The 14,794-nt window shown below is 49.3% G+C and overlaps 1 protein-coding gene across 1 annotated transcript; it reads right to left on the minus strand.

Annotated features, from left to right (window-relative positions):
- On the minus strand, positions 1 to 14,758 carry RDH13 (retinol dehydrogenase 13). Its single transcript, XM_061173879.1, has 7 exons — positions 14,558 to 14,758; positions 11,081 to 11,199; positions 7,920 to 8,075; positions 4,671 to 4,775; positions 3,337 to 3,549; positions 2,456 to 2,557; positions 1 to 1,074 (listed from the first exon to the last, which is right to left on the minus strand). The coding sequence occupies exons 1-7, from the start codon at positions 14,620 to 14,622 to the stop codon at positions 830 to 832; spliced, it is 1,005 nt and encodes a 334-aa protein (XP_061029862.1). The 5' UTR covers positions 14,623 to 14,758; the 3' UTR covers positions 1 to 829.
- Positions 14,759 to 14,794: the final 36 nt, after the last annotated feature.

Raw genomic sequence — 14,794 nt, forward strand, 5'->3', positions numbered from 1 at the left:
TCAGTTAAATTTTTTCTTTTTATTACTAAAGAGCAAGTTTGAGCGTCTACAGTTGAAATCCCCACAGGAATTGGAGGGGAGGTCGTGATCCCAGGCAGCCTGGTTCCCCAGTGGTTCCTCCCCACCATGCTGTCCCCAGCGTGACTCAGAGATAACAAGGCCAGATCTGAGTCGGTCTGTTCCTGGGGGGCATCCCCAGCACCTTGCCAGGGTCTGGCACACAGAAGGTCCTCAGTAAACATCCAACGGCAAGGAATATGCAGCTGCCATTCTCCAAGCCCGGCGATAACTCACGGCCATCCAATGAGGTAGTCAGGTTATTCTTCACAGTTTACAGCTGGAGAAGCCAAGGCTCAGAGAGGAGACTGGAGGTGTGCAAGGTCCCACGGGGGACCATGAACTCAAGCATCTGCCAGACAACTTGCCCACGGCCATCCAGTCCCTGACATGGCCCACACCAAAGGGAGCTGATGCCGCCCCCCAAAATTCCTGGTTTGGATTCCCAAGGGAGGCATCTGATGACCCAGCTCACCTGCTGGCAGCAGGGCACACTGTACCAGCCAGCCCCTGGGTCAGGGGCTCACCTGCTGTCCAATCCACTGTGGCCAGAAAAGGGGCAATACTGCCACCTAGAGGGCGCTGCAGGCATGGCAGCCAGCATTCTTTGGCCAAGACTGCCACCTAGAGGGTGCTGCGGGCATGGCAGCCAGCATTCCTTGGCCAATACTGCCACCTAGAGGGTGCTGCGGGCATGGCAGCCAGCTTTGGTTGGCTGCCGTTCCATCTTGGTGACTGCCTCCCTGGTGGCTTTCATACCTGCTCCCAGAAGTTATTTGGGGAGGGGCTGTCCCCTCTCAGAGGATCCATAGGACATCTCCAAGCCCACAAAGCGGGCACTTTCAGCCCAAAGCCTCTGGGCTACCTCCTCATCCTCAGCTTCCGGGGCCGGAGCCTTCTCTTTGAGTCCCTCAAAGTACTTTCCAGAAACGCCCTCCAACTCCTCCGCCACAGCCAGGTAGGTGCTGGGCTGGGCCGCCAGCTGGGGGCTCTTGACCAGCAGCCAGAAGATGGGCCCTGCATCAGCCCACAGAGAGTTCAGTCCACACATTCAGAGAGGAAGATACAGAAAGCCCAGCACCACCCCAGGTGGCTTAGGGCCCATGAAGGCCAGAAGTTTCCCTGGAGTCCCACAGAGCTCTCCTCCAGGCCTTTGCCCCTCTGGTTCCCAACACCAGGAGCTCCCTTCCTTGGCACTGCCCAGACAAATAATTCCAGATGCAGGGACCAGCTTGAAAGCTGCCTCCTCCAAGAAGCCCCCCTGGCTTTTCCCAGGCAAACAGAAGGTCCCCCTCCTCTATGTCAGCCCCAAGTCCTCACCCCCCCCCCCGGATCTTTCTTTAAAGTAGCTTCTGTGTATTGAGTGTCTCCAGTGCCAGCTTCAGCTTAAGGTCCCTGATACCTAGCCCCCACCAACTGAATGTTTTTCAGGATTATAAACACTAGTTATAAAGCTCTAATTATTTATTCAGCCAGGAATTGTGCTGGCCCTTTTAGGGAGGGCTCATCTAATCCTCCCCACTGAGGCAGGTACTACCATGACCCTCATTTTGCAGATAAGGAAAGGGAGGTTCGGAGAGAAATCACTTTGCTGGGTGGCCCAGCTAGTCTGGGATGAAACTGGAGTTACCCCAAGCACAGCCGGACTCCAGGAAGTCAGCTCCATGACCTCCACCTCTGAAACAGTCTCATCAAACAGGCTCTGGCCTGTTTCCCAGGGCTATTCTGAGGCTGGCAGGCTGGGTAGACATATGAAAGTGACTCAGTACCAAGGAAGATACAGGGCAGGGGGCAGAGCAAAGCCCCTGAGATAGTCTCTGAGTGTGATGTTAATTTCATGTGTGAACTTGACAGGGCTAAGGGATGTCCAGAGAGCAGGTAACACATTATTTCTGGGGTGTCTGGGAGGGTGTGAAGAGATTTAGCATTTGAATCAATAGACTATGTAAAATCCACCCTCACCAATGTGGGTGGGCACCATGCAATTAGTTGGGGGTGAAAATAGAACAAAAAGGTGGAGAAAGGGCGAATTCTCTCTCTCTCCTTGAGCAGGGACATCCATTTCCTCCTGGCCTCAGACACTGGCGCTCCTGGCCTCCCGACTTGGACCGGGACTTGCACCATCGGTTCCCCTGGCGCTCAGGCCTTCGGGTTTGTACTGCAACTACACCGTCAGCGTTCCTGGGCCTCTGGCATACAGAGCAGACCCTGGGACTTCTCAGCCCCCACAGATGCATGAGCCAATCCCCCCTAATAAATCTCTCTAAGTACCTACGTATATCCTTTCCTATTGGTTCTGTTTCTCAGGAAGACCCTAATACACTGAGGGAGGGTCCTGAGCCCCAAGCTAGGAGGACAGGGGTTCGGTTAAGGGACCCCAGACCAGGAGGGGACTTACCGAGCGTGAGGCTGGAGAAGGCGGACCTGTGCATGCCCGTGTGTCTGCCCAGCTCTGTCCTGGCCACGCCGGGGTGCAAGGCATTGACAGTCACGCCCGTGCCTGGGGAGAGAAGGAAAAAGTGAGGCAGGCAGACATCAGGTTCACCCCTCACCAGGAAGGCTGATACCAACCATCCTAGGGGGCTCCCCCTGAATCCATGTCGCCCTCTTGCTCTGAAGCCTCCACATGCCCGGTTTCACTTACAAGGCAGCTCTGACTCATGGCTGTCCAGGGCAGAGCCTCTGAACCTGAGTGTGTAAAAATCACCTGGAGGGCTTGAGAAGCCCAGACCGCCGGGCTCCACCCCACAGAGTCTGAAGCAGTGGGTCAGGGTGGGGTCTGAGATGCTGCAATTATGACAAACACCCAGGTGAGCTGACACTGCTGGTCTACTGACTCTTTGAGAAGCAAAGGCAAAGGGCAGACTTTTCAACTTCAGCACTATGGACACTGAGGTCGGATGATTCTTTATCCTGTGCCCTGTAGGATGTTGAGCAGCATCCCTGGCCTCTGCCCACTAGATGCCAGGAACATCACCCAACCCGCCCCTGCTCCCCAAACTGACAGCAAAAAATGTCTCCAGATATTGCCAAAGGTTCACTGGTCTAGAGCACCAAAGGCTCAGGTGCCTGTCCGGGATGAGCAGAGAAGAATGCTGTGATTGATTAGTGATGTCTGCTTCAGGCACCAGCAGGGAGCGTGGTGGTAAGTGTGTCATACGTTTGCCTACTCGGTCCTGGAGCCAATGCTTGACCTCCCGTCCACCCAGGGTCACAGCAGGACTGTTTCAGGCTCGGAGCTAAAGGAAAGGGGAGACCAGCGAGGCTCGCCACACGCACCTTGCAGCCGCCGGCTCAGCTCCTTGGTGAAGAGGACAACGGCCAGCTTGCTCTGGCAGTAGGCTGCCTTAGTGTCATACTTCCTCTTCTCCCAGTTCAAGTCCTCGAAGTCTATGTGCCCAGCAACGTGGGCCAAGGACGAGAGGTTGATGATGCGCGAAGGAGCAGAGGCTTTCAGCTTGTCCAGCAGCAAGTTCGTCAAAAGAAAGTGACCTGGATGATGGAAAACGAAAAGATAACTTTCACTGAATTCTTGTCCCGTGCATAGGACCATACTGAGAACATCACCTTATTTCATCCTCCCATAACCCATGTTTCTCAACACGGTCCAACTTTGTGCCCCCCACCAGCAGGCATTTGGCACCATCTAGAGACAATTTTGATCATCACAACTGTGGACAGTGGAGGGAGTGCTACTGCCACCTAGTGGGTGGAGGCCAGGGATGCTGCTAAAAATCCTACAATGTGGGAGTTCCCTGGTGGCCTAGTGGTTAGGATTCTGGGTTTTCACTGCTGCAGTCAGGGTTCAATCCCTGGTCAGTGAACTGAGATCCCACAAGCCGTGTGGCATGGCAAGAAAAAATCCTACAATGTACGAAACATTCCTGACAACAAATTATCACAAAGCCCTGTGATAACCCTCTATGAGGTCAGCTGGAGAAGAGAATGCCTTCTGTCTCCCAAAATCCTTTCTCCATTTCTTCTTCACTGATAGAATTTTGGGTTATGCATGAGACTGCCCAGTGAAAGACTACATTTCCCAGACTCCCTTGCAGCTCCATCAGGTCACATGACTTGAGTCCCAGCCCATAGGGGGTGAAGGGTAGTCACAAGTCACATGTGTTATGGGTGAATTGTGTCACCCTCCCCAACCCCCCTAAAAAAATATGCCCTACCCTCCAGTACATCAGCATGTGACCTTATTTGGAGAGAGGGTCTTTAGAGAGGTGATCAAGGTAAAATGAGGCCATTAGGGTGAGGTCATTAGGGTGGGCCCTAATCCTATATGATTGGTGTCTACCCAACATCCATCACCCTTACTAATGGACTGCAGATGCATTCAGGGTGACAACAGATAAACTGACACAGTGAGAGAAGGGCAGACAGAAACTGGAGGACAGACAGACAAAGGGACAAATGGCCAAGAGGCTGATGGAAGGTCTGAAGGACTGAGGGTCCAGCGATGAACAGGCGATTCCCTGAGCTGCCAGGTGACCCTACTCACGGCCGCCTGGCCACACTGGAGAGAGGAAGACCCCTCCCGGAGCCTGTGTCTGGCCCACGGGGACTCCTGCTCACATCCCAGGCCGATGCCACACAGCCTGCAGCCTCACCCAGGTAGTTAACGCCAAGCTGCATCTCAAAGCCGTCCTCGGTGGTCCAGTGGGGGCACCGCATCACGGCTGCGTTATTGACCAGGATGTGCACTCGCTCCTCCTCTGGAAGACAGGGGTGAGGACCAATGTGTGACTCAGTTTCCCCTTCTGTAAAAGGGGTGATAATAGAACCTGCTGGGTAGAACGGCTTCGTTAGTATCCATTCGACAAGTATTTTCTGCAACCTAAGTGTCCATCGACAGAGGAATGGATAAAGAAGATGTGGTACATATATACAATGGAATATTACTCAGCCATAAAAAAGAATGAAATAATGCCATTTGCAGCGACGTGGATGGACCTAGATGATTATCACACAAAGTGAAGTCAGTCAGAAAGAAAAAGACAGATACCATATGATATCACATGTGGAATCTAAAAAAATGATACGAATGACCTTATTTACAAAGCAGAAATAGACTCACAGGCCTAGAAAACAAACTTATGGTTACCAATGGAGAAGGGGGGGAGGGATAAATTAGGAGCTGGGGATTAAAATATACACATCACTATATATAAAAGAGATAACCAACAAGGACCTACCTACTATATAGCACAGGGAACTATATTCAATATCTTGTAATAATCTATAATGGAAAAGAATCTAAAAAAGAATTTTTGTGTGTGTGTGTGTGAGCATGTGTGTGTATATAACTGAATCACTTTGCTGTACACCTGAAACTACAAAAACACTGTAAATCAACTATATTTCAATGAAAATTTAAAAAATACACACACAGGAATACTCTGGCAGTCCAGGGGTTAGGACTCCATGCTTCTCCTGCAGGGGGCACGGGTTCCACCCCTGGTCAGGGAACTAAGATCCCACATGCCACGCAGTAGCCAAAAAAAAGACCAAAACAACAAAAAAAACACAAGCTAGCCACAAGAAAAGAAGGAAAAAATTCTGCCTTCAACGATCTCCAAGATAGAACCGGGGAGAAAAAGCAAGGGGCAGCACCAGGTATATAACAGGCTCCGCTTTGTACAAAGAAGCCAAGGGCAAGTGTATCCCCGTTTGCTTTATAAATGCATAAATGGGCCCCAGAAGGACACACAAGACGTGGAGCACTGAACACATCTGAGGACGGCATGCTGGGAGCTAATGGCAGGCGTGGCGGGAAGAGGTTTTGCTGTATCCCCATTTGCACTTTCTGAACGTTTAACCCTCCAAATTTTATTCCTGTTTGAAAAAAATAAATTCGTAAGTGGTTCTGAGACCATGTGGTGGGGAGCAAAAAGAGTGAGTCAGGCATCAACGTGACGGAAGTGCAGAGAAATGCCAGCCTGATCCCTGGATTTGCAAAAAGAAACACCCAGCAAAGAATGTGGGAGTTCCAGATTCTCTGCACTAACCCTTAGTTACCTACTGTCACGGCCGTGTCCCCCACCGGCCCGGGCGCTCCTCGGAAGCAGAGCCTGAATCTGACTCACGTCTGTGTCACCTGCGTCACCCAAGAGCCAGAGAGCCTCCGGAAATGTTGGCTGAATCAGTGTTTCTGCCCTTCTCCACCTGGCTAACTCTTCCTCCCTCCTTGGCCTCTACTTCTTGTAGGATCCAAGGACACACAGGACTTAGTTTTCCTAGACAGCAGTCAGTTAACTACTTCTGTAAAGGACCAGGTAGTAAATATTTCTGGCTTTGCAGGCGATATGGTCTGTCTCTACTAAACTCTGCCCTCCCAGGACTAAAGCAGCCACAGATAATACGTAAAACAATGGGCATGGCTGCATGACAATAAAACTTTATGGAAACTAAAATCTGAATTCTGGGAACTCCCTGGTGGTCCAGTGGTTAGGGCTCTGCGCTTTCACTGCCAAGGGCGTGGGTTCCATCCCTGGTCCAGGAACTAAGATCCCACAAGCCAGGGCTTCCCTGGTGGTGCAGTGGTTAAGAATCCGCCTACCAATGCAGGGGATGTGGGTTCGAGCCCTGGTCCGGGAAGATCCCACATGCTGCAGAGCAACTAAGCCCGTGCGCTACAGCTACTGAGCCTGCGCTCTAGAGCCTGCGCTCTAAAGCCCACGAGCCACAACTACTGAGCCCACGTGCCACAACTACTGAAGCCCGAGCGCCTAGAGCCCGTGCTCTGCAACAAGAGAAGCCACCGCAATGAGAAGCCTGCGCACCGCAACAAAGAGTAGCCCCCGCTCGCCGCAAGTAGAGAAAGCCTGCGCGCAGCAATGAAGACCCAACACAGCCAAAAATAAATAAATAAATTAATTAATTAATTAAAAAAAAAAGAAATCCCAGGACTTCCCTGGTGGTGCAGTGGTTGGGAATCCGCCTGCCAATGCAGGGGACACGGGTTCGATCCCTGGTCCGGGAAGATCCCACATACCGCGGAGCAACTAAGCCCGTGTGCCACAACTATTGAGCCTGCACTCTAGAGCCCGCGAGCCACAACTACTGAGCCCGCGTGCCACAACTACTGAGCCCACGCGCCTAGAGCCCGTGCTCCGCAACGAGAAGCCACCTCAATGAGAAGCCTGCACACCACAACGAAGAGTAGCCCCCGCTCGCCGCAACTGGAGAAAGCCTATGTGCAGCAACGAAGACCCAACACAGCAAAAAATAAATAAATAAAATAAATTTATAAAAAAAAAAAAAAAGAAGAGGGCTTTCCTGGTGGCGCAGTGGTTGAGAATCTGCCTGCTAATGCAGGGGACACGGGTTCGAGCCCTGGTCTGGGAAGATCCCACATGCCGCGGAGCAACTAGGCCCATGAGCCACAACTACTGAGCCTGCGCGTCTGGAGCCTGTGCTCCGCAACAAGAGAGGCTGCGATAGTGAGAGGCCTGCGCACCGCGATGAAGAGTGGCCCCCGCTCGCCGCAACTAGAGAAAGCCCTTGCACAGAAACGAAGACCCAACACAGCCATAAAATAAATAAATAAATAAATAAATTTTTTAAAAAAGGAAGAAGAAAGAAAGAAATCCCACAAGCCATGTGGCACGGCCAAAATAAAATAAAATCTGAATTCCATATAATGGTCACGTGTCATGAAATGTTATTCTTTTAATTTTCTTTCCCCCATGTAAACGTGAAAATGTCAGAAGAGAAAAAAATGTAAAATCTTTACCCAAAGGCTGAACGAAAACAGGTGGCGACCAATACCCGGCTCTAGGACCTGCCTGGTGTAATTCCCTCCTCACAGCCTGGCCGCCCAAGTCCTCACCCCACAAGGCCAGCATCATCCCTCTCACCTTCAATGATCTTCGCTGCAAACTCTCGGATGGACTTAAGGGAGGCCAAGTCCAGATGCCGGGCGTTGACGTGGTGATTAAGGGTCTCCCCTCGAATCTCCTTGGCTGCCGCCTCACACTTCTCCAAGTCTCGACAGGCCAGAATGATGGTACCTCCTGGAAGAGCCAGACCAAAAAAAAAAAAAAAATTTTTAATGAAATTTTTTTAAAATTTCCACTCCTGAAGCAACCTAAATGTCCATCAGCAGAGGAATGGATAAAGAAGATGTGGTATATATATACAATGGAATACTACTCGGCCATAAAAAGAACAAAATAATGCCACCTGCAGCAACATGGATGGACCTAGAGACTGTCATACTGAGGGAACTAAGTCAGACGGAGAAAGACAAATATCAGATGATATCACTTATATGTGGAATCCAAAAAAAGGGTACAAATGAAGTAATCTACATAACAGAAGTAGAGTCATGTATGCAGAAAACAAACTTATGGTTACCAGGGGATGGGGGGGATAAATTGGGAGATTGGGATTGACATATACACACTACTATATATAAAATAGATAACTAATAAGAACCTGCTGTATAGCACAGGGAACTCTACTCAATACTCTGTAATGGCCTATATGGGAAAATAATCTTAAAAAAAAAAAGAGTGGATATATGTATATGTATAACTGATTCACTTTGCTGTACACCTGAAACAACATTGTAAATCAACTATACTCCAATAAAAATTTTTTAAAAATTAAAAAAAAAAGATCCACTCCTAAGTATAGATACCAAAGATAAATGAAAACGTAAGTCCACACAAAAATGTGTACTCAGATGTACACAGCAGCACTATGCAGAATAGCCAGAGGTGGAAACAATCCAAATGTCCATCAAGGGATAAATGAATATTGCTGGGGAGGGATAAATTGGGAGTCTGGGATTGACATGTACACACTACTATACATAAAATAAATAACCAACAAGGACCTACTGTACAGCACAGGGAACTCTACTCAATATTCTGCAACAACCTAAATGAGAAAAGAACTTGAAAAAGAACGGATACATGTATACGTATAACTGAATCACTTTGCTGTACACCTGAAACTAACACAACATTGTAAATCAACTACAGTCCAATATAAAATTTAAAAAAATTTTTTAATTAAAAAAAAATTTTTTTAAGGGATGAATGAATAAGTGAAATGTGGTTTGTCCATCAGTGGAATATTAGCCATGAAAAGGAAGGAAATTCCAACATATCTACACCATGGATGAACCTCACAAACGTGATGCTCAGTGAAAGAAGCCAGACACAAAAGGACACAGAGTGCATGATTCATTTATCTGAAATGTCCAGAAGAGGCAAATCCATAGAAGGAAGATTAGTGGTTTCCTAGCTTTGGCGGGGAAGGGAAATTAGGGGATGATGGCTTAGAGGAGCCAGGTTTCGTTTTGGGGTGATGAAAAATGTTCTAAAATGGAAAGCGGTGACGGTTGCACAATTCTGTGAATATACTAAAAATCATGGAAGTGTATACTTTAAATGTGTGAATTAAATCTTAATACAGCCTTTAAAAAGAAAACTTTTGGGGGATTTCCCTGGCGGTCCAGCGGGTTAAGGCTCCGTGCTTCCACTGTAGGGGGTGCAGGTTCCATCCCTGGTCGGGGAACTAAGTTCCCTCATGCCGGGGCGGCACAGCCAAAATTAAAAAAAAAAAAAAAGGAAAAAATTTAATTTTTTTAAACTCTTTTTTTCAAATTAGAAAAGTGAGAAGAAACAGGGATTGAGAGGAGGATGGGCAGCAAGCATGCCGACTGCGTGGGTCTACGGGGCTCATCCTCCACAGCTGGGCCAGCTGCCTCCTACACATCTGGCCCCCCCATCACACAGTCCAGAATGGACTCATCAAGCCCCGGATCTGTCTGTCCTCCCAGTGGCAGCCTGGCTCTCAAGGGACCACAGTGGGTGTTGGCCCAATTTCCCTTCTCACTTTTTTTTTTCTTTAAATAAATTAGCTGTCTTAGTTTTTGTTTTCATTTTTTAAATTTCTTTTTTTTAATTTATCTATTTATTTATGTTTGGCTGCACTGGGTCTTTGTTGCTGCACGTGGGCTTTCTCTAATTGCGGAGAGCAGGGGCTACTCTTCATTGCAGTGTGTGGGCTTCTCATTGCGGTGGCTTCTCTTGTTGCGGAGCACGGGCTCTAGGTGCGTGGGCTTCAGGAGTTGTGGCTTGTGGGCTCAGTAGTTGTGGCTCGCGGGCTTAGTGGCTCCGTGGCATGTGGGACCTTCCCAGACCAGGGCTTGAACCCACGTCCCCTGCGTTGGCAGGCGGATTCTTAACCACTGCGCCACCAGGGAAGTCCCTCCCTTCTCGCTTTTTCCTGAAAGGAGCACCTGTCCCTCCCTTGGGGAAACCCCATGTGGTGTGGGGGGCAGGGGGGCTGCCCTCATGGCCCCCCACCGCTCTCACCTCAGGGGTGAACAGGCAGCTCAGGCCTGGTCAGTCCATCAGGGACCCATTCACTGGCCACCTCGACTCGACCAGCCCAAGGAGAGCTTCCGGTCTCCCCAGCCCTCACCCCTGCCCTGCCCTGGCCTCCCCGTCCCAGCCAAGGCAGCTTTGGTCTTCCAGCTGTTCAAACAAAAACCTTAACTCCTCCCTTTCTCGTGCCTGAGCCCACAGGAAACCCCACTGATTCCAAGTTCAAAAGACATCGGCATGTGCTGAGGAGGGCACTTCTCCACAAGCCCAGTCTGACCACGAGGAAAACGTCAAACAGACCCAAATCGAAGGGTGTTCTTTCTGCAAAACGCCTGACCAGTAAGCTTGGGAGAGCCTGACCCCCAACCTCTGACCCAGGCCCTGACCCAGCCATTAGGACTGAGTCCAACTACAGTAGGAAAGGGCACAGCCGACGCAAAGAGAAAAACCCAAACCAGTAACTGCTGAGTGTCCATGGCCTCCTGTGAGACCCTGAACCCGCCCTTCCCTCTTCCAGAGACATGAGGCTTTGGGGCTTAAGCTGGCGTGAGTTTGTTTCTGCCACTTGCAACCAAAAGAATCAGATGCCTTAACATCCCCCGGGAAATCAAACCATCCACCGCCAGATCTCGCGCCCGAGCCTCAGGCAGAGAAGCAGGTGCCCACCGCGACTTCACCTCTTTTGGCCAGCTCCAAGGCGGTCTGTTTCCCGATGCCCGTGTTGGCGCCGGTCACAATGACGGTCTTCCCGGGAATGGTGGTCTTGCTGGGACAAGCCCCGCCGGCGACAAAGTCCCTGGAGGTAAAAAACGGCAGGTCAGTTCGGTCTGTCTGTCCTCTCTCACCACAGGTGCCCCTGACTGTTGTGATCTCAGGCAAATGACCTCTCTGAGCTTGTGTTCCCCCAACGGAAAGATGGAAGCGACATCGCGTAACTCCGTGGGACCGGTGTCGTGGTACAGGTAAAGGACTCAGCATGGTCTGGTGCGGGGGAGCGTGCCCAGCGAGACAATCGTCAGTTTAGAAAGACCCCCTGTATTCGCTCCCTGTGGCTGCGGTAACAGATCACCACAAGCTCAGTGGGTTGAAACCATGCAACGGTATTTCCTACAGTCTGCAGGTCAGAGTCCGAAATGGGTCTCACTGGGCTAAAATCGAGGTGTCGGCAGAGCTGTGTGCCTTCTGGAGGCTCCAGGGAGAACTGAGAATCGTCCCCATGCCTTTTCCAGATTCTAGGGGCCGCCCGCATCCCTTGGCTCGTGGCCCCTTCCTTCACCTTCAAAGTCAGCGGCACAGCATCTTCAAGTCCCTGACTCCGATGCTTCTGCCTCCCTCTTATAAGGACCGTTGTGATGATGCTGCGCCACCTGGATAACGCAGATCATCTCCCATCTCAAGGTCCTTAACACAGTGACATCTGACATCTGAGCCCGTGCTCCGCAACGAGAGAAACCACCGCAATGAGAAGCCCGCGCACCGCAACGAAGACCCAATGCAGCCAAAAATAAATATAAAAAATAAATTAATTAATTAAAAAAAGAAAAAAATTAGTCTCTGGTGGCTGGTGGCTACCGTGTTGTACATTGCCCTTCTCTTGTGTGGAGATGACATTGTTTATTTGGCCAGTTCCCTGTTGGTGACATTTAGTTGTTTCCAGTATTTAGCCTCTGGAATGTGGGCATAGTAGCAGAATAAGGGCCCCCAACAATGTGCACGTCCTAATTCCCAGAACCCATCAAAGGGGACTTTTCAGATGTCACAGGGGACCAGGGAAGTCCCCGAGGCTAATTTTTTAATTTAATTAAAAATAAATAGCCTAAACTAACACAACATAGTAAAGCAACCATACTCCAATAAAAATTTTTTAAAAAATAAAAAGTAAAAAAAAAAAAAAAAAAAAAAAAAGTCATACTTTCCCCCCTAGGGCATTCAGCTTTCTTTTATTCTTCCCATGCTGGCACTTTTTTATTTTTAAGCTTTTTCAGAACTGAAAGACATCAGCATGAATAAAAATAAAAACAGCAGCCAAGGGACTTCCCTGGTGGCGCAGTGGTTAAGAATCCGCCTGCCAATGCAGGGGACATGGGTTCCACCCCTGGTCAGGGAAGATCCCACGTGCTGTGGAACAACTAAGCCCGTGCGCCACAACTACTGAGCCTGTGTTCTACAGCCTGCGAGCCACAACTACTGAGCCCACGTGCCACAACTACTGAAGCCTGCACGCCTAGAGCCTGTGCTCTGCAACAAGAGAAACCACCGCAATGAGAAGCCCGCGCACCGCAACTAAGAGTAGCCCCTGCTCGCTGCAACTAGAGAAAGTGCACGCGCAGCAACGAAGACCCAACGCAGCCAAAAATAAAAAATAAGAATAAATAAATAAATTTATTTAAAAAAAAAACAGCAGCCAATGATTTTTTTTTTTTTTTTTTTTTTTTGGCCACTTCACTCACACAGCTTGCAGGTTCTTAGTTCCCCGACCAAGGATTGGGCCCTCAGCAGTGAAAGTGCTGAGTCCTCACCACTGGACCGCCAGGGAATTCCCTGATGAATCTTATTATAAGGAAAAATTATTTCCATTTTCTAGAGCTTTCCAAAAAAGGTGGTTAATATTTACAAAGCAGCTGTTTAATGATTATAAATAACAAGGTATCAGCCAGCTAAACAAAAAAGACTTTATCAGATCAGGAGAAACGAGTTCAAAATGAAGCCTCATCATAGAGCAGATAAACAAACCCAAAGGTATTTATCCAAAGAGATTTAGAGTATATCCTTGATTGCCTTAAGGAGGAAAAAAAAGGTATTTCAATAGTGCAATCACTTTCTGGCCTAACGCCCAGCTAATCACTTGTGTAACTGTAGTAATATTACATATTGCTAATCCTGAACACGTAACATGAGATCCACCCTCTTAACAAATTTTTAAGTGTACAATACAATACAATATTGTTACTACAAGTATAACATGGTCATACTTTTAAGTGCTCAGTAGTCACACAGGGACTTCCTTGGTGGCACAGTGGTTAAGAATCCGTCTGCCAATGCAGGGGACACGGGTTCAAGCCCTGGTCAGGGAAGATCCCACATGCCACGGAACAACTAAGCCTGTGCACCACAACTACTGAGCCTGCGCTCTAGAGCCCGCGAGCCACAACTACTGAGCCCGCGAGCCACAACTACTGAGCCCGCGTGCCACAACTACTGAAGCCCGTGTGCCTAGAGCCCGTGCTCCACAACATGAGAAGCCCTCGCACCACAACGAAGAGTAGCCCCCGCTCGCCGCAACTAGAGAAAGCCTGTGCGCAGCAAAGAAGACCCAACGCAGCCAAAAATAAATAAATAAATAAAAAATAGTCGCACGGTGTGGCTCATAATGGACAGGGCAAGTGTAAAACATTTCGATGATCACAGGAAGTTCTACTGAATGGTGCTCCTATAGAATATTTGGTAGCAGTTTTTTGGTTTGGGGGGATTTTTATATTGTAGTTGATATACAATATTATATAAGGTACAGGTGTACAATATAGTGATTTACAATTTTTAAAGGTTATATTCCATTTATAACCTATTCCATTTATAACATTATAAAATATTTGCTATATTCCCCGGGTTGTGCAATATATCCTTGTAGCTTATTTTACACCTAATAGTTTTTACTTCTTAGTCCCGTTTTGTCTTGTTTTTATTAAACGAATTAGCCTAGGAAAGAGAAGAAAGAACTACAGTATGTCTATATACCACGCAATACGATCTTTTCACTTACTGACTTGGACAATTTTAATTTGTTTCTCTAATTCCGGACAACGGGAGCTTAGGTGGTACATACTTTCCTTGCATCTGGGCCAGGACTTGACATATGGGAAGTGCTCAATAAGTGTCCGCTGAATGAATGAATTAATCCATTAAAAGTCCAGAAGCAACTAGACCAAAATGTTTACCAGGGCCCGGATCCGCCCCTTTCTCTGGGTGACCTTGGGCCGTGACCTGCCCTCTCGGGGACCAGGCTTGCCCCCGCATTCTCTGGGAGCACTGCTGGACGGGTGAGCTGGAGGACTCCTGGGTGGGCCAGGGGTTAGCGATCTCCACTCGGCTTTCCCTCCCTCGTCCTTGCCCACCGGCAAGCCGCTACCGCGCCTGGGGGACCCGCACGTACTCACTTGAGCAGCACGGCGCCACCCACCGCTGTGCCCAGCACGGACAGCGGCAGAATGTAGCGATTCATACCGGGCCGGAGCGGGGCGGGGGGAGTTCCACTGCAGCCGCCCGCAGACCCGCGCCCGGGGTCGGTCCTAGGAGCGCGCTGCCTGGGATTCACGTGGGGAAGTGCAAGCCCGGCCGGAACCCTCAGCTTCCGGAAACGGGCGGGGCGGACCTTCCGGGGGAGGGACCTATGG

The sequence above is a fragment of the Eubalaena glacialis genome, chromosome 18 (genome assembly GCF_028564815.1).
Source record: "Eubalaena glacialis isolate mEubGla1 chromosome 18, mEubGla1.1.hap2.+ XY, whole genome shotgun sequence".
NCBI classification, from domain to species: Eukaryota; Metazoa; Chordata; class Mammalia; order Artiodactyla; family Balaenidae; genus Eubalaena; species Eubalaena glacialis.

What these genes read in the sequence shown, in the direction of transcription:
- RDH13 (XM_061173879.1), bottom strand. Translation starts at nt 14,622, where the DNA reads ATGAATCGCTACATTCTGCCGCTGTCCGTGCTGGGCACAGCGGTGGGT. An exon ending in CTTGGAGCTGGCCAAAAGAG is followed by an intron (nt 8,076 to 11,080) that starts GTGAAGTCGCGG and finishes TGGCTCTTCCAG; the next exon opens with GAGGTACCATCATTCTGGCC. An exon ending in GCTGAGCCGGCGGCTGCAAG is followed by an intron (nt 2,558 to 3,336) that starts GTGCGTGTGGCG and finishes TTCTCTCCCCAG; the next exon opens with GCACGGGCGTGACTGTCAAT.